The sequence below is a fragment of the Arachis hypogaea genome, chromosome 11 (genome assembly GCF_003086295.3).
Source record: "Arachis hypogaea cultivar Tifrunner chromosome 11, arahy.Tifrunner.gnm2.J5K5, whole genome shotgun sequence".
Taxonomy (NCBI): Eukaryota; Viridiplantae; Streptophyta; class Magnoliopsida; order Fabales; family Fabaceae; genus Arachis; species Arachis hypogaea.
The window spans coordinates 34,868,479-34,894,034 of NC_092046.1; the positions used below are offsets into that span (position 1 = coordinate 34,868,479).

The window sequence follows — 25,556 nt, forward strand, 5'->3', positions numbered from 1 at the left end:
TATTGTAGGGTTCTCAGGATCATAAGCTTCTTCTACAGAAGATGCCTCTTGAGTACTGTTGGATGCAACTTGCATTCCATTCAGACTCTGAAAAATCATATTGACTTACTGAGTCAATATTTTGTTCTGAGCCAATATGGCATTCAGAGTATCAATTTCAAGAACTCCCTTCCTCTGAGGCGTCCCATTACTCACAGGATTCCTTTCAGAAGTATACATGAACTGGTTATTAGCAACCATGTCAATGAGTTCCTGAGCTTCTGCAGGAGTTTTCTTTAGGTGAATGGATCCACCTGCAGAATGGTCCAATGACATCTTTGATAACTCAGACAGACCATCATAGAATATATCCAAGATAGTCCATTCTGAAAGCATGTCAGAATGACACTTTTTGGTCAGTTGCTTATATCTCTCCCAAGCTTCATAGAGGGATTCGCCATCCTTCTGTCTGAAGGTTTGAACATCCACTCTAAGCTTACTAAGCTTTTGAGGAGGAAATAACTTGGCTAAGAAAGCCGTGACCAGCTTATCCCAAGAGTTCAGGCTATCTTTAGGTTGAGAGTCCAACCATATTCTAGCTCTGTCTCTTATAGCAAACAGGAAAAGCATAAGCCTGTAGACTTCGGAGTCAACCCCATCGGTCTTAACAGTATCACAGATTTGCAAGAATTCAGTTAAGAACTGAAAAGGATCTTCAGATGAAAGTCCATGAAAATTGCAGTTCTGTTGCATCAAAGAAACTAATTGAGGCTTTAGCTCAAAATTGTTTGCTCCAATGGCAGGGATTGAGATGCTTCTTCCATGTAAATTGGAATTTGGTGCAGTAAAGTCACCAAGCATCTTCCTTGCATTGTTATTATTTTCGGCCATGTCTCCTTCTTTTTCGAAAATTTCTGTCAGATTTTCTCCAGAGTTGTGCTTTAGCTTCCTCTTCAGAGTCCTTTCAGGTTCAGGATCAGCCTCAACAAGAATGTTCTTATCCTTATTCCTGCTCATATGAAAAAGAAGAAAACAGAAAAGAAAATATGGAATCCTCTATGTCACAGTATAGAGATTCCTTATGTAAGTATAGAAAGAGAAGAAATAGAAGAAGGAAAAGATAAGAATCCAAACACATGGGAGAGGAATGGGTTCGAATTCTTGAGTGAAAGAGGAGTGTTAGTAGATGAATAAATAATTAGAAGGAGATGAGGGAGAAGAATTTTCGAAAATCATTGAAAAGAAAAGAAAAATATTTTTGTTTTTAAATTAAATTTAAAGTTAGAATTCAAAAATACAAAAAAGAAAAATTAAATTAAATTAAAGTAAAAATTAAAACAATTAGTTAATAAAAAAAGAATTTTAAAAAAGAGGGAAGGGATTTTCGAAAATTAGAAAGAGAGAGTTAGTTAGGTAGTTTTGAAAAAGATATGAATCAAACAAAAAGATAAGATTAATTGAAAAAGATTTGAAAATCAATTTTGAAAAGATAAGAGGTTAGAAAAGATTTTGAAATTGATTTTGAAAAAGATGTGATTGAAACTTATTTTGAAAAAGATTTGAAAAATAAATTTAAAAAGATTTGATTTTGAAATTAAAGTTGATTACTTGACTAACAAGAAACAAAAAGATAGGATATTAAAATTTAAAGATTGAACCTTTCTTACTAGGCAAGTAACAAACTTAAAATTTTTGAATCAATCACATTAATTGTTAGCATTAATTTTGAAAATATGAAATAAAAATAAGAAAAAAATTTTTGAAAATCAATTTGAAATTTTCGAAAATATGAAAGAAAAAATGAAAAAGATTTGATTTTTGAAAAATATTTGAAAAAGATAGGATTTTTAAATTGAAAATTTGATTTGACTCATAAGAAACAACTAAATTTTAAAAAGTTTTGAAAAAGTCAACTCAAATTTTCGAAAATTTATGAGTGAATAAGGGAAATATATTTTTTTGATTTTTGAATTTTTAATGAAGAAAGAGAAAAACAACCAAAAGACTTAAAACATGAAAATTTTGGATCAAAACAAATGATGCATGCAAGAACACTATGAATGTCAAGATGAATACCAAGAACACTTTGAATGTCAAAATGAACACCAAGAACTTATTTTTGAAAAATTTTTAAGAAAAGAAAAACATGCAAGACACCAAACTTAGAAATTTTCAATAGTTATACACTAATAATTCAAGAATGCATATGAAAAACAAGAAAAGACACTAAATAAGAAATTTTAAATATCAAACAAGAAGACTTACTAAGAACAACTTGAAGATCATAAAGAACACCATGCATGAATTTTCGAAAAATGCAAGAGAGTTTGAAAAATATGCAATTGATACCAAACTTACAATTTGACACTAGACTCAAATAAGAGACACAAAATTATTTTTGGTTTTATGATTTTATTAAATTTTTTTTTTCGAAAATTATTTTGAAAAGGAAAATAAGGATTTCAAAATTTTTAATAGAAATTCCAGGAATCTTGCAATGTTAGTCTAAAGCTCCAGTCCAGGAATTAGACATGGCTTACTAGCCAGCCAAGCTTCCAGTGAAAGCTCCGGTCCAAAACACTAGACATGGCCAATGGCCAGCCAAGCTTTAGCATACAAATCAGGCATACAACAGCTGATACTTCATCCAACTTCATTCTATGCTGATAAGTGGAAGCCCTAGTCCAAATGAATTAGACATGGCTTTACAGCCAGCCAGGCTTCAACATGCTTCATGAAACTCTAGAATTCATTCTTAAAAATTCTGAAGAACATAGAATAATTTATTTCTTTGAAAAATATTTTATATATTTTTTATTTTTTTCGAAAATATAAATAATAAAAACAAAAAGCTTAAAATTAAAATAAAATTACCTAATCTGAGCAACAAGATGAACTGTCAGTTGTCCAAACTCGAACAATCCCCGGCAACGGCGCCAAAAACATGGTGCACGAAATTGCGATCATCAACAATGGCGCCAAAACTTGGTGCTCTCAAACGTGAATCACACTTTGTCACAACTTCGCATAACTAACCAGCAAGTGCACTGGGTCGTCCAAGTAATAAACCTTACGTGAGTAAGGGTCGATCCCACAGAGATTGTCGGTTTGAAGCAAGCTATGGTCACCTTGTAAATCTCAGTCAAGCGGATTCAAATGGTTTTAGAGATTTGATAATTAAAAGATAAATGAGACGTAAAATAAAGATAGAGATACTTATGTAATTCATTGGTGAGAATTTTAGATAAGCGTATAGAGATGCTTTTGTTCCTCTTGAACCTCTGCTTTCCTACTGTCATCATCCAATCCTTCATACTCCTTTCTATGGAAAGTTGTATGTTAGGCATCACCGTTGTCAATGGCTACATCCCATCCTCTCTATGAAAATGGTCCAATGCGCTGTCACTGCATGGCTAATCATCTGTCGGTTCTCGATCATACTGGAATAGGATTTACTATCCTTTTGCGTCTGTCACTACGCCCAACACTCGCGAGTTTGAAGCTCGTCACAACTATCCCTTCCCAGATCCTACTCGGAATACCACAGACAAGGTATAAACTTTTCGGACCTCAGGAATGGTCGTCCATGGGTTCTAACTTATACCACGAAGACTCTAATATCTCAGACTCGATCCCCTGGATTAGATACCTAAGAGATACTCATTCTATCTCATCTTCATGTAGAACGGAAGTGGTTGTCAGGCACACGTTCATAGGTGAGAATGGTGATGAGCGTCACATAATCATCACATTCATCATGTTCTTGGGTGCGAATGAATATCTTAAAATAGGAATAAGCTTGAATTGAATAGAAAAATAATAGTACTTTGCATTAATTCATGAGGAACAGCAGAGCTCCACACCTTAATCTATGGTGTGTAAAAACTCTACCGTTGAAAATACATAAGAACAAGGTCTAGGCATGGCTGAGAGGCCAGCCTCCATGATCTCAGAACTACACGTCCAAAGATCCCTAAAAGATGTAAATACAATAGTAAAAAGTCCTATTTATGCTAAACTAGTTACTAGGGTTACAGAGATAAGTAAATGATGCATAAATCCACTTCCGAGGCCCACTTGGTGTGTGCTTGGGCTGAGCATTGAAGCTTTCACGTGGAAAGGTCTTTCTTGGAGTTAAATGCCAGTTTACAACCTGTTTCTGGCTTTTAACTCCACTTTGCAACCTGTTTCTGGTGTTTGACTCCAGAATAGGGCAGGGAGCTGGCGTTGAACACCAGTTTGAGTCGTCTAAACTCGGCCAAAGTATGGACTATTATATATTACTGGAAAGCCCTGGATGTCTACTTTCCAACGCAATTAAGAGAGTGCCATTTGGAGTTCTGTAACTCCAGAAAATCTACTTTGAGTACAGAGAGGTCAGAATCCAACAACATCTGCAGTCCTTCTTCAACCTCTGAATCTGATTTTTTCTCAAGTCCCTCAATTTTAGCCAGAAAATACCTGAAATCATAAAAAAAATACACAAACTCATAGTAAAGTCCAGAAATGTGAATTTTATTTAAAAACTAATAAAAATATACTAAAAATTAACTAAATTATACTAAAAACTATGTAAAAACAATGCCAAAAAGCGTATAAATTATCTGCTCATCAGTGCATAAACAAACTAAATTTAAAAAATTCATAAGTCTCATAAACTTACCTTCTTGTTCATTTTGGGTTATTATCCTCATAACTTTGCTATCAGTATATGGTGCAAGTTGTGATCTACCACTTAGTTGAGGCATTGGATGCTTATTTATTGCTCTTATTCCCTTTTTTTTCAAGTTTTGCAGTGTTATCCTGTACATTTTCTCCTTTATCTTGGGTTGTATTGTTATTTTTTGCATTGGGTTCCTCATTAAAGGGTGCATGTTGCATCTGGAGTTGGTTTAACATGGACTTCATTAGCATCCCCGTATTCAAGTTGCTCCTCATTTTGGCCTTTCCTCAAAATTGGATCATGTACCTCCTCGTTTTACTCTTCAAATTGAATAGGGGGTTTATTCTTATTTTTTTTATTTTTGGAGGGTTAGACTACATCTTCAACATTAATTTCTACAACTTTTACATTAATCTCATGTGTATCCTTTGAAACTTTCACCTGTTTAACAACCTCAAAGTTTGCAATAACAGGGTGCTCAAAAGAAAAATGAATCTTATTTTCATTCTTCAATGTAGAATCACACATCTTAAACACATTTGCTTTTTTTATAAACACTCTTAACGCATTAATCAACTCCAGCCCTAGCTCCAACCAATAAATCTTATTATAGCCAGTATACCCCCAATCCAAAAATAACTCGTCAATGAAGAATATATTGCAAATAACAATGCTCACCTTCTCAATATTACTCACAAAATCTGCATTATACTAAGCCCATTTTACTGATTTTTATCTAATCTACTCATGTGATGATAAACAAAAGTGGTATGCATTGTCATCTACAAAATAAACAAATAAAATAAGAAGAGAGAATGTTTAATTCGTTAGTTGTGTTATGGTGTCGAGTGAATTCGTTGTCTGAGACATTATTTACTAGAAGGCTAATTTTGTCTTTCTCATTCAATTAGAAAAGTTATAAAATTAGGGTTCAAATTTGAGAGTGGATTGAGAATCTAACAATTTTAATTATGTAATGGATGCTATATTAGCATTTTTATTTGACACTTCAGCTATCCATTAATTGAGAAGGTTTTTTCTTTTTTACAGTTTGACCTTTTTAAAGCATTTCAAAATGTATGAAATATTTTTGTTAGCATTTTCATAATTTTGGGGTAGATTTGATATTGTGAATACGGGTGTTCATGAATTAGATGATATCCACAAACTCGCAGTATTTATCTGTATCCAATCCATAATTTGTGGATACAATTGGATCTAAAAGTTAATTGGATCGGATCAGACATTCGAGTTGGACTGGATCGCGGATATCTCATATATATATATCAACGGATTTGATTCACATGTCCATGGATCCGTAATTAATAAATAAATAATATACATACTATATTTATATTTTATTTCAATTAATAATTATTATTCACATATATTGTATTATTTTACTTTTGTTATTTAAACAAGTTGGTTTATTAAAGTTTTAAAAATAAATATGTTTAAAAGAGTGAAAAAAGGAATTTTATTGACTTTTTTTTATAGATGCAACCATGAGAAATCGACGAGTCACTACTTGCTAAGCTACAACCACTCTCGACATGTGTAGAATTTAAGGGCAATAAGTCCTGAAACAACACATGATGGCGAGACAAGCAGAAATTTCAAAAGTTGTGGCGGAAGAGTATCCAAGAAGCAAATAGGGACCAAAGAAGTGAAGAAATAATTAGACTTACATCTTTCACACTTTGAAAAATCTAGATAGCCAGAAATTAAAAAATATTTGAAGCGAAAGAGAAAATCCCACCAGAAGTCATGGAGGAGGCAAGAAAATTAGTTGGAGAATTCACAGCCACTAGAAGAAGACACCAGAACCTTTACCTTTTCTCTCTCTTCTATTATGATATTTCTTTTCTTTGAGTAATCTCGACATTTTTAATTTGTTGTCCACAAATGACTCACTATGTATTCCTTTTTCATTCATAGAATAAAGTACTACCTTTGCCAAAAGAAAGCCTTTTTAATATATTTTTTATTTTGCAGGTACATTTGATATCCGATATCTGATCTGCATCCGCAAATACGGATCGGATCAGATTCGAGCATAAAAATTGTGGGTATTAGATCTGATATAATTCAATGTGTTTAGTGGGAATCTGATCAGGATTTTAGTCATATATAATCCGATCCGCGAACACTCCTAATTTTGAAGGAAAAAACCTTGATCAGTAACATTTCTATTATTCAAAATAAAGTAAAAGTCATTTTCGGTCCCTAACCATTTATCTGATAGACATTGCACCCCTAACAATTATAAAAACACAAATTAGTCTCCACCCACATTTGTATTTGTTCAATCTCGTCCCTGCAACCGATTGGCAGTAGGTCACATGCTGACGTGTTAGGTAACGTGCCTACGTGGCTTTGTCACCTTCGTAATAGACAACTATCTAGCGTGATCTCTCCACCACTTCTTCCGCTCCCTCTCTGCCGCCTTCTCCTCCCTCTCCTTCCGAAACTCTCTCTCCCTCCACCTAAATCTCCACCACCATAAAAGCATCCGTCTCCAACAAAGCGAATGCAAGAAGTGGTCGGAGCAGGAGGACCAACCCTTCTATCCAAGTACTCTGAACTACTCGGCTCCAGCACCCTAGCTAAGCTCAAGACTCGTGAGAAGAAGTTCAAACCCATCGCTGACCATGTCAACTCCCACCACCACGATTGCAATCCCTTCCCTTTCTCGTGATCATGGCATGACGTGTTCATAAAGGTCTAGAACATGTGCCACTTGTACCTCGGCGTCAAGCAAAAGATCCAAGCTCTCTCGGCTCACTCGTTCAACTGGTCTGGTGGTCTCAATCATTGGAAAAGTTTTCTTTATTATAAGAAAGTTTTGAGGGATATTCCTTCGTCTTCCTTGATTGTGAGAAACAGTTTTAATTATGTGGTTTCGTTATAAAGCCTTGGATTTTTTAATTCTGATGATGATATTATTGATGACGATGATTATTATGATGAGGTGTATAAGTGCGGTGGTGATAATTTTGATAATGATTCCAGGGGAGAGGTGAGGCTAATTGGGGGTGTTGGGTTAGAGTTTTGGAGCTGAGGGAGGCGATGGCGAAGGGGCAGGAGAGAAGGAGGGAGAGGAAGAGGGAGAAGGCAGTGGGAGAAGTGGAGGAGGAATTACGCTGGATGGTTGAGGGACTTGGGGGAGATTTGTCCATATTAGGAAGGAGACAAAGTCACGTGAACACGTTACCTGACACATCAACATGCGACCTGCTGCCAACTGGTTGCAGGGACTGGATTGAACAAATATGAAGGTGGGTGGGAACCAATTTGTATTTTATAATTGTTAGGGGCACAATGTGCATTGAGTAAATAGTTAGGAACCAAAAAGTGCTTTTACTTTTCAAAATATAGAGTAAAGTACCATTTCTACCCATGAAAGTTCAGAACGCTGACAAATCTACTCACGAATAAACAAAACTACCATTTCTACCAATGAAAGATGGACTTTTGCTAACAAAACTACCCAAACCCTAAAAAATTATTTAAAATTTTTAAAATACCCTCTAATATAACCTAACTCTAACTTCTCTTTTTATTCCACACCACTACTCTCCCAATCCCAAACCCTACCACCACCCAAATCCTTTCTCACCACCACTCTCATCCCAACTACCACCATCACCACCACTACCATAACCGTCTCTTTCTCTAATATCACGACAAAGGAAGAAATAGAGTGACAACAGTGATGGCTTGGCAGTAGCGATTCCAGCAGTAACGGCAACAAGATCTGTGCATCATCATCGTCTTTGCCTAAAGATTTGTGTTCGTCACCGTTGTCACTACATCAACGAGGGTCGTGAATGTTCTCTGCCTTTCCTTCACAAACACGCATGAGGTCCTCATGGTGGTGGCATTCTTGATTCCCTTGAGCTCCGCTTCGATGACCCAATCCTTAGTCTTTGTGTTGTCTTTATAAGAATGTCGTGGACTCTGATTGGGACCATCTCTGACAACAGCCTCTGCGCCAGCGTTTCGACTTTGAACGCTGCTCTCGGAGTTTTGAGGCAGGGACTGAGGGGTTCGAAGATTCAGCAATATGCCGTCGTCGTGGTCTTTTTTAATTTTTGTTGCTGCATTCTCTAATTCTACATCGACATAATCTGACTTATTATTGAATTGTAGATCTATGATGGTTGAATTTGAATGCTCCACTTCTACTGTTAGGATTTGAATTTGTGTTTGCAGTTCTGTTGGTTATGTTGCTGAATTGGTAATAATATGGTTCTGTTGAGGCATTATTGTTTGAATTTGAATGTGAAATTTTAAATTTAAATGCTCCTCCTCTTTAAAATAAAATTTTTAATAGCAATGAGTAACTTCTTTTTTTAGTTATTTTCTAACTCTCTTTTTGTTTCGTTTCGTTCTTCTTCCATTGTTTGATGGTAGTGGTAAAGAGAAAGATTTAGAGAAAATGATGACGACAGTAATGATAGTGGTTGAAGATAAGAATGGTGTTATGGTGATAAAAAAGAATTTAGGTACGAATGGTGGTATAGAGACGGTAAAGTAAAAATAGAAGTTAAAATTTTGGAGATATTAAATAATTTTTTAAAATTTAGTTAATTTTATTAGTAAAAATCCATGGTTTATGATTGAAATGATAGTTTTATTTGTTCGTGAATAAATTTAGTTTTGAGTAAAGTACCGTTTTTGTCCCCAACGTTTGGGGTAAATCTTATTTGTGTCCCTCACGTTTAAATTGTCCTATTTGTATTCCTAACGTTTGTAAAAGTGATTCAATGTTATCCTGTCGTCAATTACATATCATGAGTGCTTTAGTTTGAATTTTAAAAATCTCTTATTGAAGTTAGAATACAAATTTGTGGCATAGAATCGATGATCTACTCCGAAGAATAGCTCATCAAATATTTAAATTAATTCCTACAACATTTACTTAATTTACTTTTCTAGGGATATAATTGAATCTAAACCCAAATAGTGGGTATAATATTAAAATCGAATACATCCAAGTGAGACATAATTGAGAATGAATACATTCAAGTGAGAATAATTGAAAAATATAATCTGATTTGTTAGTATAATTGATAGTAGAATAACACTGAATCACTTTTATAAACGTTAAGGATACAAATAGGATGATTTAAACGTTAAGAACACAAATATGACTTACCCAAATATTTGGGACAAAAACATACTTGTTTTTAACATTTATGGTAGAAACTTCAAAATATATAAATAAAAAAATTCTTCAATTACATGTTTATTGTTGTGATGTGTTCTCCGTTGCTCTCTTCGCTCTTTTCTCTTCAAGCTGCTTCAATCCTGAATTCCTCATCTACGTGAATCTCTGTGTGTTTCTCTCTTCATCAAGTTTCAATTTTGATCACAATACCCCCTTGACTCCCTCTCCAATCCCTTTATTCAAAACAGAAAAGAATTAAAAAAAAAAAAAAAAAGAGAAACAGAAGAACAAAAAGAAAGAAATGGGTTGCACTGTGAGGGAAAAGCACATCAGAGCGAATCGGAGGCCCCGATCATCATCGAAACCCGATTCTGATTCGTGCGACAGAGACCCGATTTCCAAATCTATAGCTGAGTCTGGCCTCAAGCCCTTCAGGTACCATCACCATGTGCCTCCCAACAACAACAACAACGAACCTTCTTCTACCCAGAACACGAACCCTAACTCCGATGAAACGGGTTGGGGTTACTGCACGGAGGAACAGTTGGAGGAGATCCTCTTGAAGAACCTCGAATTCATTTACAACGAAGCGGTTTCCAAGCTCGTCGCTTTGGGTTACGATGAGGACGTTGCGGTCAAAGCTATTTTGAAAAACGGCCATTGCTACGGCGGAATGGATGTTCTCACCAACATACTACATAATTCGTTAGCCTACTTGAATAATAATAATAACAATAATAATAATAATAGTGCTGGAAATGGTGGGAATTTGGACGAGAGTGAGGCTGCTTTCTCTGATTTGAGGCACTTGGAGGAGTATTCTCTTGCTGGTATGGTGTGTTTGTTGCAACAGGTGAGGCCTCATTTGAGCAAAGGTGATGCAATGTGGTGTTTGCTAATGAGTGATCTTCATGTTGGTAGGGCCAGCACTATGGAGATTCCGGTCCCGGGAAGTGGGTACCCGAGTACTGCCACTGTGGCTGCCACGGTTGAAGGTGGTGGTAATTCGGTGGTAGTTGGTGATGGTGGTGGCAATTCGGCGGTTGGTGGTGGTGGTGTTATGGCTCCTGCATTGTGTAGGTTTCATGGTGGTTGGGGATTTGGGAATGGGGCAGGCTCAGGGTTTCAGGCGAATGGGTTGTTCTCTTATGGTGCTGCTGAGATGAATTTGCATCTGCAAAGGGATATTGAGTTCCCTAAGAGGTTTAATCTTTCGCCTTCCATGAAATCATTGTTGAAGAGGAATGTGGCTGCGTTTGCTGCTGGTTTTAGGGCGAATTCGAAGCAATTGCAGACTCAGGCTCAGGTGAAGGCCTTTTCTGGTAGTGCTTCTGTGTCGAAGTTGGATTCTCCGGCTGTGAATGGGGCTGAAGCACTGGTTGAGCAGCCTGGACAGGTGGGAGAATCTCAGAATGTTGATAGCCAAGATGCTGTGAATTCAGTGCTGAGTAAGTTTCGTGATCTTAATCTTGATGAGAATTTGGAGCTTGTGGCAGAGGATCAGAAGGATGAGGTGATAGTCACTTTGTTTCATCAGATCAAGGATCTTGAGAAACAGGTCAAGGAGCGAAAAGATTGGGCTCATCAGAAGGCAATGCAAGCTGCGAGAAAGCTAAGCAGTGATCTTACTGAGCTCAAGATGTTGAGGATGGAAAGAGAGGAGACTCAGAGATTGAAGAAAGGGAAACAGGCACTCGAGGACACCACCATGAAGAGGCTCTCAGAGATGGAAAATGCTTTGAGAAAGGCTAGTGGTCAAGTGGACCGTGCGAATGCAGCCGTGAGGAGACTAGAGACAGAGAATGCAGAAATTAAAGCAGAGATGGAGGCTTCCAAGTTAAGTGCATCAGAGTCCGTGACAGCTTGCTTAGAGGTTGCAAAAAGGGAGAAAAAATGCTTAAAGAAGCTTCTTGCTTGGGAGAAACAGAAAGCTAAGCTGCAGCAGGAGATTGCTGATGAAAAAGCAAAGATATCGGAGACACAAGAAGTCTTGGCTCAGATTAGACAGCGCCAAAAAGACGCGGAGGTTTGCTCGGACTCTCTCCCCCTCATTTATTTATATTTTATACATTAATAATGTTACTTGCTGAAATAAGGATTTGCGATTTTTTCCTATGTTTGCTTGGTGAATTACTGTACTGTGATAATTGATTAGATTTGAATCTCTCACTTCAGAATTATAGTTAAATGTTTCAACCATGAGGCATAGCTCAACTCTGAAAGTGAGCTCCGTGGTTGGGCTTAACTGTAATAGAGAGGCTTGATGCCCATTGCAAATGCTTTGTGGTTAGGGCCAAGCACAAGTCTGAAAGTGCTAATCCAACATTAGATTGGTGTGACGCACAACTTGCTATTGCCATATTGACATTGAATCAAGACAAAGACTGGTTAGTTTTAATTAAAAACTGAATGCATTAACTTCCCTTGAAGTTTGGCGTCATAGTTGATAATGCGATCTTTTTCTTGGGGAAAAAAAACAATCAAAATATTAAGTATCCCTTCCCTATATCCTGCTCTTTCATTATTTCAAATAACAGATTGCATTGCTTATATGTATTGGTTTACATGTTCGACATAGAAGTTAAATACCAACTATGGCATAGTCAAAAGCTAAAATCTCAAAAGAAACACCAAAGATGAAATGAACTATTGGTTGTCTTGAAATAGAGATAATGAGTAGTTCCCTTTGTAAATGGAAATAAAGGATGTAAGAAGAGCGGCTTATAATTTAAGACAAAGAAGGATGGAAGAAGAGAGGTTTATAACACTCGATCAGGCGGGGAAAAAGAGGAACGAATCAGAGAGAAGACAGAGGGAGCAGACTTAAGCAGCGGTGGTGATCTGCGGCGATGATCTGCAGCTGCGATCTGCAGTGGCGACGGCTTCATTTCTTCCTTGAGCTGACTGCACTTCCAGCAGCAGAGAGAACGACAGAGAGGGAAGAAGGAGATGGAGGAAGAAGAGTTGGAGTCGGATGGTGGTGCCTGGCATGCCGCCGATGGCTCTTCTGGCAGCACCCCAGCAGTGCAGCAGAGAGGGATTCCGAGAAAGATAGAAGAGATTTTTGGGTTGGTGCCGGAGGAAGAGACTGTTTCTGAGTGAAAGTTCCTGAGAAAGATGATATCTTGCTTTTAGAGTTTTCTAAATTACCGAAATGACCCTCAAATTCAAAAAAACTTGCAACAAAACCTGCCATTCATGTTGTAGATCGCCATGGTGTTGCTGCGATTGCGGCCACCATGGTGTTGCTGCAATTACAGTTGCCATGGTGTTGCTGCAATTGTGGTTGCCATTGCGGGCAGGGTGATTCTGACACCGCAACAGCCTTTACACTGATTGGAAATCCCTAATTTTGTGCATACAGAGGCTTCATCTTCCTCAACCGTGAGTGCTGCAACAAACCCTAAAAATTTGCCTGTGTGATGGCAGTGAATCTAACTCTCCCTCAATAAGTGGATGCATCGTACAGCTGGATTTTAGTCAGCGTAAAACACGGATTTTTGAGTGAGGGTAGAAGTGTAAAACAAACATTTAATTCCTCAATTATGTGAAGGGAGAGCTGCAGAAAACCCTAAAACTTTGCCCCTATGTGTGATGGGTCACGGGAATCCAGTTCTCCCTCAATAGGTGGATACGTCATACAGCTAGATTTACATCAGCGGAAAACAGGGAGTTTCGAATTTCGAGTGAGGCAGAAGTGTAACACAAAGATCTTTTGAAAAGGAAGAAGCCGGGGTTTCTATGCAATGGCAATAAGCCACTATTTACACTGTATGATCTGTGGCAGCAGGAGCTCTTTGAAGCAATAAAGCAGTGGTTTGCCACTACCATCTATGAGTATGCCTGCTTGATAGGATTGTGGAGATGGTATTCAATAGTCTGGGATTGGTGCTATAGATTTTTCTTTAAATATGTTCCATGTACAATGAATAATTGTAAATCAGATTTAATTTAATCTTGACCAAGAAACTGCCTGATAATTTAGGAAAGAAGATAATGCGGCATAATATATACTTATTCGATTCCTTTTAGGCGGTTTTATTGGAAATTCATTTTTTTTTAAAAAGGAAATAGAAATCAATACTCATGAGTCATGATCTATGTGGCCAGCGTTGTCTATTGGGAAAAGTTGAGGGTTTTCTATTTCATTAGCTCACTTCATATGTCTGAGGTATTCTAGCTCTTATAAATGTATTTGTTTTTAGCTAACTTGAAGAAACCATTAACATATCTCTTTGCCCATCTATTTTCTATTTTATATTCTTGTTTGGTATCAGGCTATTTATTTCGTGACATGTTACAGATATTCATGATATTTAACCAATCCAACTCAATGGCATCACCTCTCAGTTGTATCGTGAGATTTATCTCTGCAGTTTGAATCTACCCATTTGTTAGGACTTAGGAGTGTGTTAGGATGGACATGGGATTTCTGTTTGGCATTTATAAGGCTTTGGCCTTTCAGATCACAGTAAATAGCTTCTATGATGTGGTTCTCCCAAGGTTCGTATCAATTTGTATTAGTGTCTTCAACCATATGTTAGTTGCAGGAATGGTGCTGGCTGTAACAATAAAATTGTAGTGATCATTTGATACTAGTAAGAAAGGGAGTTAGCACAAAGCCAGCCCACATAGCCAAGGGGGCTGCAGAGCATCCTGGAATGTTAGGATCCTATTTAAATATATGGGACTCAAGATCCACATCAGAAGTTTGAGATTCTTGTGTGGCATATATATGGCCTTCAGCTGGCTCTCCTACCTTGCAATGGTTGGTTCTGCGAATGTAGCTCCGTTTGTCATTGTTCTCTGTTATGCTAATAAACTTAAACATCAAATTCTGTCCCTTAAGGCTGCATTTGGGTCTGAGAACAGAATAAGATAGCACATTGAAAATAAGACACAAAGGACAGACACAAAAATTAGTATTTTTGTATTTTGTTTTGTGATATAAGAAACAACAAATTATAAAAGTCTAATTTACTTTCATGTTTATCTATACAGAAAATTTAGAAAGAAAAATATAATGATATAAATCTAATTATGAAAAATTGATAGGAATAATGAAAGGAAAAATGAAAAAATAAGTCTTTCTTACTAGTGTTTCTGTGTTCTTTTTGTCAAGAAAGACACAAAATATACTAATTCAATGTCTTAGGACACAATGTTTGTATCCATGTCTCATTTGCCAAACATAATTTTGTGTATGTGTCCTTGTTTTAGTGTTTCATACCTGTAAACAAATGCAACCTAAGTTGAAATCTCTTGTATTGTACTGACGTACTAGGTTTGGAACTCATGGAATTGAATTAATTTCAATTAATCGAATGAACTACAGTAATTCTGTTTATTTCTAGCCTTGATCATTTTTGTTACCTTAAGATCTGGTCCCAATCCAGTTATCAGGTAAGAGATCCTGCCTACTTTTCGTTATTGAGTTGCCACTTGAAAAGTAAATTTTCTCAGTTCTTGAGGATCCTAAATTGTACAACTATGGAGTGTTATAATCTTGGGGGATTATCATCTTATTATTGCTCATTATTAAATCTTGGTTTTTCATCAAGTCCTCTCAATTTAGCTGTTGAATTTTTTATTTTTATTTTGTTTTTCTAGCTCCATAGAACGTATTTGTGCTGGTTTCGTTGTCCTTCCTGCTGAATTCCATGCTATGAAAACTTTAGTTTCTGCAAAAATACTTGTCAAATAAATTGTTTAGTATTTCTGATACATAGTTAAACCAGTGAGTTTCTATAATGACTTATGACAGGTTAAGTGGAAAGAAGAGGTGAAGGCTAAAGAGGAAGCTTCAGCACTAATCGAAGAGGAGCGCCACTCTAAGGAAGCAGCTGAATCTAATAATAAGAGGAAACTCGAGGCTCTACGTCTGAAGATTGAGATAGATTTCCAGCGCCACAAGGACGATCTACTGCGACTTGAGCAAGAGCTCTCACGGCTTAAAGCGTCTGCACAGTCTGCCGAGCTGCATCATCAGTCAAATGCTGCTTCACCTGTTGGTGGCAACTCTGAGGGCGCAATGCCCCAGAGAGATACAATTGCCAAGCTACTTCAAGAACTAAATAATCTAGAGGATTATTCGGAGAAGGAAGTCAATGGCAACAGAGAATGCATTATATGCATGAAAGATGAAGTTTCCATTGTTTTCTTGCCGTGTGCACACCAAGTTATGTGTGCCGGTTGCGGTGATGAGTATGGAAGAAAGGGAAAAGCTGCTTGTCCTTGCTGCAGGGTTCCGATCCAACAACGAATTCGGGTGTTTGGTGCAAGCTCATAGGTTATTTTACAGTTTTTTTGTTCAATGGGTAATGACCAGGTATAAGCTTTGAATTTTTACAATTATTACTTTGGAATTAATATTTGGGACTACTTATCTCCTATGATCTCACATTGCATACAGTGAGAACTTAGCATGTTGAGGAATTATTATATATTAATTATATAATAATTATTATTGTGTAAATAAAAGGCAAAGTCTTGGGCTCTTGGCATTACACTGTATCTTGGAACGTCTGTAATTTTGTTGGTTCCTGCCTTGGCTTGAAAATATAAGGAATAAGAGTTTTGGTTTGCAAAACAGTCTAAAGATTAAACTTATTAAGAATCTCTTATTTCTATTCACTTGTCTAAACAGTGATAAAAATGTCTGTGCGAGTTAAATTCTCTCACACTGAATACAATCTATTGTTTTTATAATTGGATATGCATTTTGTTTGGTTATATTTGTATGGCATTCCTCTTATCCGATTAGCTAAATTTTATTCCTTTATGAATGAAAATCAATATTGGGATAATTCTAACTTCTAAGTTTAATTTGACTTTAAACGTATATTGTTGCGTGGGATGTACTTTAGAACTTAGGAAAACATGAGTGATGGATTTTGGTGAAAGGTTGAGAATTTTGTGGATGGTTGGATGAGTTTCATAGATGAAACTGACTGGTTGAGAATATTTGTAAGGCTGTATTTGATTTTGAGGATAGAATAAGATATGATATTAAGAATAGAATATAAAAAATTGAGATACAAAAATTAATATTTTTGTATTTTGTTCAATGATAAATTAAATATAACATAAAAATAGATAATAAAAATTTCAATTTATCTTCATTTTTTCTTCAAACAAAATTTAGGATGGTAAAATCTATAATTAAAAAAATTGATAGTAACAATAAAAAGAAAAAAGAAAAAAATAAATTGTATCTTCGCCGAGCATTTTTGTGGTATAATAATTCCGTGTCTCAGTTTTTGTTTATGTCTCATGCAAAACATAATTTTTTATGTCCATGCAAAACATAATTTTATGTCACTGTATTCATATCTCAGTGTTTTGTGATTATAAACAAATGCAGTCTAAGAAATTTTGTTGTTTAAGCTAGTAAGGGAATAAAGCAGGTGTTAGATAATTGAAATGAATTCATATCTGAAGGTATTTATAAGGTGGTTGATGAGCCAGCCTGCTTGGGAGTTAAATTACGGAACTCTCGTGAGTAGTTGATCTCTTGTTGATTGTGGGATGGTTATTAGCAACTAATAAGGCATTGGATGCAAAATGGAAAATAAAAAGAAAGAAAATGGAAGGAAAGAAAATGAGAGGAAAGAAAATAGATAGAAAAGTTAAATTTTTTTTGAATAAATTACTATTTGTACCCATAAAAGATACAGATGCTGACAAATGTATCCATATAAGAATAAAACGACAATTATAATCACGGAAGATGGCTTTCGTGTGCCAAGAGTACCCGGATGTTGGTTACACAATTGGTCCGTTAGGGTATTCTTGGCACACGGAAGCTATCTTCTGTGGGTACAATTATCGTTTTATTCTTATATGGATACATTTGTCAGCGTTTGTATCTTTCATGGATACAAATGGTAATTTATTCTTTTTTTTTGTTGTTTGGATGAAGAGAAAATAAATGGAAAAAAAATAGAAGGAAATTGTTCTTTTGTTTGAATGAAAAGAAAAATAAGAAAAAAGAAAACTATACCAAAATAAAATTACATTAATACCCTTACCTATATTATATATAAATTATAATTTATTAATGTATTCAAGTTATTTTTTTAATAGAAAAAAGTCATTCAAATTGTATTTTAAGATTTTAATATATTATTTTTATTAATTGTTACGATGGGTAACCGGAGATTAGTGGGCTGGACGGCGTTGGTTGGCCCAAACGTATGGAGGAGGAGGCTCGCAAGTGGATCTGCAACTCGGTGCCCTCCGTCCGACTCGTGAGTATGAATGAATGGGGGGTGGTACCTGCAAAGACATTCCGATGCCTAAGTCAGCAAGAGTGTTAGCAGGTCTAGAGAGTATTGGGACTTAGAGATACCTGAGAAGTGTCAGTGTATTTATAGTGGTGAACCAATAACCACCGTTGGAGTAGTGCCATTTTTTTAGGGTGTTAACCGTCCCTTTATCTTAGGGAAGTTAAGATATGGCTTGGGGAAGTGGTTAGAGAGATTCTAGGGGCAGTTATTCATTCAAATGAGTGCTTATCTACCAGCTAACCCTCGTTCCCGACTTCTTTAGAGCAAGTCGTGACAAGTACCGACTTCCTGAGACGAAGATTGGTACTGGGTGAGGCCCAACCCTTTGGATTAGGCCTTTCGCTTGGTTCTGGGCCTTTATTATTGGGCCAGGGTATGAACAGTGCCCCTACTCGAGCCCAATTTCTCTTTAAGATTTGGGTTCGAGTACTCTACTCGGGGTTGTAGCCGACTTGTTGGAGGACCGACGTGATGGTCTGAAGCCGACGTGATGGTCTGAAGCCGACGTGACTTTTCGTGACCTTTTGGTTCTGACAGTTACGTCTAATCAAGCGTCGTATCCGTTAGGGATGTGCGTAGGGATTAATGGCCTTGGTAACGGTGCGTCTTTAATGACTGCCCCGTTTTTTACCATTGTGCCCCTAACGTACTTATAAATACTTTCCCTCTCTTTCATTGTTTCGTTTCTGCGATTTTTTAAATTTTCCCTTCATTCGTTCGTGTTGCATTCTCATATCTTCGAAGGCTTTCGTTTCCTCCAACCCTCATTTCCAGATAAAGGTTAGTTCTTTTTGGAACATGCTTTTCTATTTGCATGCCTTTATTTTGTAGATAGGTTGGTTTGTAGATTTTAGTTCCGTATTCCCTCCCTTTAGAGACCGTGTTTTTTATTTTTCTTTTCTTTTTTTCCCTTGTAGGTTTTTGTTACCTTTTTAAGAAAAAGAAATGGCTTCTGTAGATGTCCTTTCTCAGTGGGTTGATGTCACGGTCCTAGGGGAGGAACCCTCGGTCGATACTGATTTTATCACCCACCTTCGTACTCACCACATAATTTGTACTTCTGAGGAGGACGAGCCGAAGTATGAGTTGGTAGTCCCGGGTCCTGAAGAACGGGTTTGCTTTGGGAGGGCCAATGAGGCGGCCCCTCATTTTTTCTTTATGTATGAGTGTATGATCACCCGTTTGGGTGTTTTTCTTCCTTTTTCCAACTTTGAGATGTCTGTTTTGCATCACTGTCGAGTTGTCCCTACCCAGCTTCACCCCAACTCTTGGGGTTTTTTAAAAATTTATCAATTTATTAGCCAAGCTTTGGAGTTCCCGACTTCTTTGAAGATTTTTTTCTATCTCTTTCATATGACCAAACCCTTCAGTGGGCTGAACAATAAGCAACAGTGGGTGTCTTTCCGAGCCATACAGGGTCGGAGAGTTTTTACCCTTTTTGACGAATCCTTCCATGACTTTAAAAATTATTTTTTCAAAGTTCAAGCTGTAGAGGGTCACCACCCCTTTTTCCTGGATGATAATTCTTCTCCCCGCTTTCCTTTGTACTGGCTGGAGGCCTCCCCCTGCGAGAAATATGGTCTGGATGACCTGGATGAGGTAGAGGCAGCCGTTGTGGGGTTCCTCCGAGAAGTATGGGGGAGGGCCCCGTACTTGGACACTAAAAAGTTTCTCCAGGGGTCCCCGACCTTTGTCTAGGCACAGCTAGGTAGCTTTTATTTGTTTGTTAGATTACCGACTTGTTTGATTGACCTTCCCGACTTGTCTTAATCTATTATCTATTGTTTTTTCAGAGATGGCGAAGGCAAACGCTCAGGAGTCTTACCAGAGAGTCCAGGAGGCGAAAGCAAGGTCTCGCGCCAGGACTGGTGGCGCCAGGGCGGTTATCTCTCCTCCTCCTCCTCCTCGAAACGTTGGGACTCCTTCCCAACCCATTGTGATTTCTTCCTCTGCTTCCTCTTAGCCGCCCCCTCTGCCCGACCTTCTCCTGAGCCAGAGAAGAGGAAGCATAAGACCTTAGAGTCTGGCTCTTCTGGTGAGGTTAAGGCGGATGCTCTTGCATTCGTCCGAAAGAACATCTATCCCCATGCTCGTATAAGCATGGATGATGCTTCTGTTCGGCACTACCTTACCACTCTGGTTGAGGAGAGTCTCAAGGCGGCGGGGGTTTGCAGCAAACTCTTAGATATTTTTGAGAAGACTCCTCTCAGCTCTTTGGGGGTGACCTCGAGGGTCGAGGAGCTGGAAAGGAGGCTTCTTATGTATCAAGAGCAGGAGAGGGAGTTGAAGGAGAAAGTCGCCAAGTTGAAGGAGGAGAGAGATAGCCTCCGGGAGAAGGAGAGGAAGTTGCAAGCCCAATGCAACATGGAGGTGGGCTTGAGGAAGACAGCACAGGACAGCTACCAAAGTTTATTTGACGATCTTGTGTCTGTAAAAAATGATCTGCTGAATTCTCAGAAGGCCTATACCGAGTTGGAGGACTCTATTGCTGATGGGGCTGAGGAGGCTTGGAGGATCTTTAAGGAGCAGGTCGGAGTCATTGCTCCTGACTTGGACCTTTCTCCTTTAGATCCTGATAAAGTTGTCGTTGATGGTGCCATTGTGGATCCCCCTGTCCCCGTAATTATTTCCGAGTCAGAATTGAAGACTTGGGGGCAGAGGATCATAGAGTCCCCTCCTCGCCCTAAGGACGCTCCGAGTTCTTCTACTGTTCCTCCGACTTCCTCTTCATCTCCTATGGATGCCTCTCTTCCTGGTCCTGGCGGCGTTCTTCCTGACTCTGGTGGTGGTGATCCGTCTACTCTTCTTCCTAAAAAGTAATTTATTGGCTATTTTGGGGACCCGGCCTGTGGGTCCCCCCTTCTTTAAACTTCTTTATTTGTGTTGGTGGTGATGTTCTGAACAATTTGTTTTTGGCCTTATAAGGCCGTAAACAAAACATTTAAAATACCCTTTTTTAATAAGGGTTTAAATTAACAAAAAATAAATACCCTTTTTGGATAAGGGTCTAAGTTACCTTATGCGTTCATGCTTTTCTGATTGCGATTTTTTCGAATTCTCCTTGATCTTTTCTGGAAAACCTTTTCTTTGGCTTGTCTGTCTTTCTGGACCCTTTAGTTTCAAGGATCTTTAGGACAGCCTTTTAATTTTTCTATCTCTTTCGTTATTCCTAGTACTCAATTTTGTTTTATTGAGTTTTCATGACTTAGGTTATTTTTGCGATTCGTTTTCTATTTCTACTCGGTCTTTTCATTTCGACTTATGAGTCGGAATGTTTCCGAGTTTCTTACGATCACCTTTTATAACCTCTTTACACCGACTTGTACCTCGTCGTTTTATCCTGACGACTATCTAGGTCGGTTCATGGGATTTTCACGTTTTGTCGAGCTTAAGTCGGCGCGTTTCGTAGAAAGAGAAAACAACAAAGGAATTTAAGAGATATTTGTAAAAAAGATCTTTATTAATTGGGGAGGTACTTTATTGCTGCTAAGGATTTTTGACAGTCTATTTCCCTTAGCCCCTACTATGATGCCTCATTAAAAACCCTTCTCCAGAAAAAATCCTTTGGTTTTGGGATTGGAAAAAGAGTACATCAGGGAGTAGAGTTCGCTTTTAGCTATAGTACCTTTTCATATTACAAGCATGCCACGACCTTGGTAACTCGGCGCCGTCCAGGTCGGTCACTTTATAATAGCCTTTTCCTAAGACCTCATTGATTTTGTATGGTCCCTTCCAATTTGCAGCAAGTTTTCCTTCCCCTGATTTGTTGACTCCAATGTCGTTTCTGATCAAGACCAAGTCGTTCGGGGCGAATGCTCTTCGAATGACTTTTTTGTTGTACCTTGTAGTCATTCTTTGTTTCAGCGCTACTTCTCTTATCTGGGCTTTCTCTCGTACTTCGGGGAGCAAGTCGAGCTCCTCTTTGTGCCCCTGTACGTTTCCGACCTCGTCGTGGAGAATTACTCTTGGGCTTTGTTCGTTGACTTCTATTGGTATCATGGCTTCTACGCCATAGACTAGTCGGAAGGGCATTTCTCCAGTGGCGGACTGGGGGGTTGTCCTGTAAGCCCATAGTACTTGTGGGAGCTCTTCGGCCTAGGCTCCTTTAGCATCTTGTAATCTTTTCTTCAGCCCTGCCAGTATGACTTTGTTGGCGGCCTCGGCTTGCCCATTGGCTTGCGGGTGCTCCACCGAGGTGAACTGGTGTTTGATTTTCATACTGGCTACTAGGCTTCTAAAGGTAGAGTCGGTGAACTGGGTTCCGTTATCTGTAGTAATGGAATAGGGTATCCCATATCTTGTGATGATATTTTTGTAGAGGAACCTCCGACTTCTTTGTGCGGTGATGATGGCCAGTGGTTCCGCTTCTATCCATTTTGTGAAGTAATCTATTCCCACGATCAGATATTTGACTTGTCTTGGCGCCTGGGGAAAAGGACCTAACAAATCCATTCCCCATTTTGCAAAGGGCCATGGAGAAGTGATGCTGATGAGCTCCTCCGGGGGAGCCACGTGGAAATTTGCATGCATCTGGCATGGTTGGCACTTTTTCACAAATTCGGTCGCATCTTTCTGCAAGGTCGGCCAGTAGAATCCAGCTCGGATCACTTTCCTAGCCAATGACCTTGCTCCGAGATGATTTCCGCAGATCCCACTATGGACTTCCTCTAACACCTCGGTGGTTTTTGAGGTCGGTACGCACTTTAACAATGGTGTTGATATCTCCCTCCTGTAGAGAATTTTTTCACCAATGTGTAGTGCTGTGCTTCCCTTCGGATTTTCTTGGCCTCTTTCTCCTCCTTTGGGAGGATGTCAAATTTCATATATTCGACCAAGGGGTTCATCCATCCGAGGCTTAATCCGACTACTTCAAGGACCTCTTGTTTGTCTTCTACTTTTACCACGGAGGGTTCCTGGAGAGTTTCTTGGTTCAGGCTTCTGTTATTCCCTCCTGGCTTGGTACTTTCTAACTTGGATAGGGCGTCTGCTCTGCTATTTAGATCCCGAGTTATGTGTTTGACCTCGGTTTCTGCAAAGCGCCCAAGGTGTTCCAGAGTTTTTTCCAAGTACTTCTTCATATTTGGGTCCTTTGCCTGATACTCTCCACTTATCTGGGAGGTCACCACTTGCGAGTCGCTGTATATCATCACCTTTGTAGCACCAACTTCTTCTGCCAGCTTCAATCCAGCAATCAAGGCTTCATACTCTGCTTGATTATTTGAATCTGGGAATTCAAATTTGAGGGAAACTTCTATCTGGGTTCCTCTTTCATCCACCAATATTATGCCTGCACCGCTTCCTGTTTTGTTTGAGGATCCATCTACATAGAGTTTCCATGTAGTTGGTTTTTCCTCTTGGTCTCCTGCGTATTCTGCAATGAAGTCGGTGAGGCACTAGGCTTTAATCGCCGTCCGAGTTTCATACTTCAAGTCGAACTCGGAGAGCTCTATTGCCCATTGAACCATTCTCCCCGCAACATCCGTCTTTTGGAGGATTTGCTTCATGGGTTGGTTCGTGCGCACTCTTATTGTGTGAGCTTGAAAGTAAGGCCGTAGCCTTCGTGAGGCTATTATTAAGGAGTAGGCAAACTTCTCTAGTTTGTGGTACCTTAGCTCAGGGCCTTGTAGAACTTTACTGATGAAATATACTGGGTACTGACCGACCTCGTCTTCTCTTATTAGGGCCGATGAGACGGCCTTGTCTGCTACAGATAAGTATAGGACGAGGTCTTCTCCAGCTATAGGTCGGGTCAGAATAGGAGGTTGGCTCAAGAATCTTTTGAACTCCTGGAACGCTTCTTCACATTCAGGAGTCCATTCGAGCTGACATCCCTTTCTCAATAAGGAGAACAGTGGAAGGGATTTTAGTGCTGATCCTGCAAAAAATCTGGAGAGGGCTGCAAGTCGGCCATTCAGTTGTTGGACCTCTCTTAAACAAGTCGGGCTTTTCATCTCCAGGATAGCTTTACACTTATCGGGATTTGCTTCGATCCCTCTTTGTGTCAGCATAAACCCTAGAAATTTTCCTGCCTCTACCGCGAAGGCACACTTTGCGGGATTTAGTCTCATCCCGTGTAACCTTATAGTGTCGAAGACTCGTGATAGATCTGATAAGAGGTCAACTTCTTTTTCGGTTTTCACCAACATGTCGTCGACGTATACTTCCATTAGGCTTCCAAGGTGAGAGTCGAACACCTTATTCATCAACCTCTGATATGTGGCCCCTGCATTTTTCAGTCCAAATGGCATGACCACATAGCAGAAATTAGCTCTGGGTGTGATGAATGATGTTTTCTCCTGGTCTGGCTCGTACATCGGGATTTGGTTATACCCCGAGTAGGCGTCCATGAACGACAAGTATTGATACCCCGAGCTGGAGTCTACTAGGGTGTCAATACTTGGCAGTGGATAAGGGTCCTTGGGACAGGCCTTATTTAAGTCGGTATAGTCGACACACATTCTCCATTTGCCATTTTGTTTTTTGACTAGCACTACATTGGCTAGCCATGTTGGGTATTTGACTTCTCTGATGAAGCCGGCTTCTAGGAGTGCCTGTACTTGCTCTTCTACTACCAGGGCTCGTTCTGGGCCGAGCTTGCGTCTTCTTTGTTGTACGGGTTGGGACCCCGGGTAGACCGAAAGCTTGTGGGACATGAGTTCGGGGTCTATCCCAGGCATGTCGGAGGCCTTCCAGGCGAAGAGATCGGAGTTATCTCTTAGGAGCTTAGTCAACCCTTGTTTTAGGGTTTCTCCTAGGTTGGCTCCTATGTGAGTATTTTTCCCTTCCTCTTCGCCTACCTGTATCTCCTCGATTTTTCCTCCTGGCTGTGGACGCAGCTCCTCTCTGGCCCTCGCTCCCCCGAGCTCTATTGTATGAACTTCTCGACCTTTTCTTCTCAGGTTTAAGCTTTCATTGTAGCATTTCCTTGCCAATTTCTGGTCTCCCCTTACCGTTGCTATCCCCGCTGAGGTCGGGAATTTCATACAAAGGTGGGGTGTGGATACCACCGCTCCGAGTCGATTAAGGGTAGCTCTGCCGATTAAAGCATTATATGCTGACCCTACATCGATGACTATGAAGTCTATACTCAGAGTTTTTGATTTTTCCCCTTTTCCAAAAGTGGTATGGAGGGGCAAAAATCCCAGTGGCTTTATTGGCGTGTCACCTAATCCGTACAAGGTGTCGGGGTAGGCTCTTAACTCTTTTTCATCCAACCCTAGTTTGTCGAAAGCGGGCTTGAAAAGAATGTCCGCTGAGCTTCCTTGGTCTACTAGGGTTCTATGGAGATGGGCATTTGCTAGGATCATAGTTATTACCACTGGATCATCGTGTCTAGGGATTATTTCTTGCCCATCTTCTTTTGTGAATGAAATGGTAGGAAGGTCGGATGACTCTCCTCTGACCTAGTAGACTCTCTTGAGATGCCTTTTGCGAGAGGATTTGGTGAGTCCCC

The 25,556-nt window shown here is 39.0% G+C and overlaps 1 protein-coding gene and 1 non-coding gene across 2 annotated transcripts; both read left to right on the top strand.

Moving 5' to 3' along the window:
* Positions 1–373: 373 nt before the first annotated feature.
* LOC112725647 (small nucleolar RNA R71) lies at positions 374–477 on the top strand. Its single transcript, XR_003164740.1, has one exon. It is a non-coding gene; the product is annotated as a small nucleolar RNA R71 (small nucleolar RNA).
* A 9,407-nt stretch (positions 478–9,884) lies between these two features.
* LOC112720671 (MND1-interacting protein 1) lies at positions 9,885–16,404 on the top strand. Its single transcript, XM_025771704.2, has 2 exons — positions 9,885–11,841; positions 15,580–16,404. The coding sequence occupies exons 1-2, from the start codon at positions 10,117–10,119 to the stop codon at positions 16,102–16,104; spliced, it is 2,250 nt and encodes a 749-aa protein (XP_025627489.1). The 5' UTR covers positions 9,885–10,116; the 3' UTR covers positions 16,105–16,404.
* The last annotated feature ends 9,152 nt before the right edge of the window (positions 16,405–25,556 follow it).

Coding starts and splice junctions, on each gene's coding strand:
- LOC112720671 (XM_025771704.2), top strand. CDS start 10,117: ATGGGTTGCACTGTGAGGGAAAAGCACATCAGAGCGAATCGGAGGCCC. Junction 11,842..15,579: donor AGCGCCAAAAAGACGCGGAG/GTTTGCTCGGAC, acceptor GACTTATGACAG/GTTAAGTGGAAAGAAGAGGT.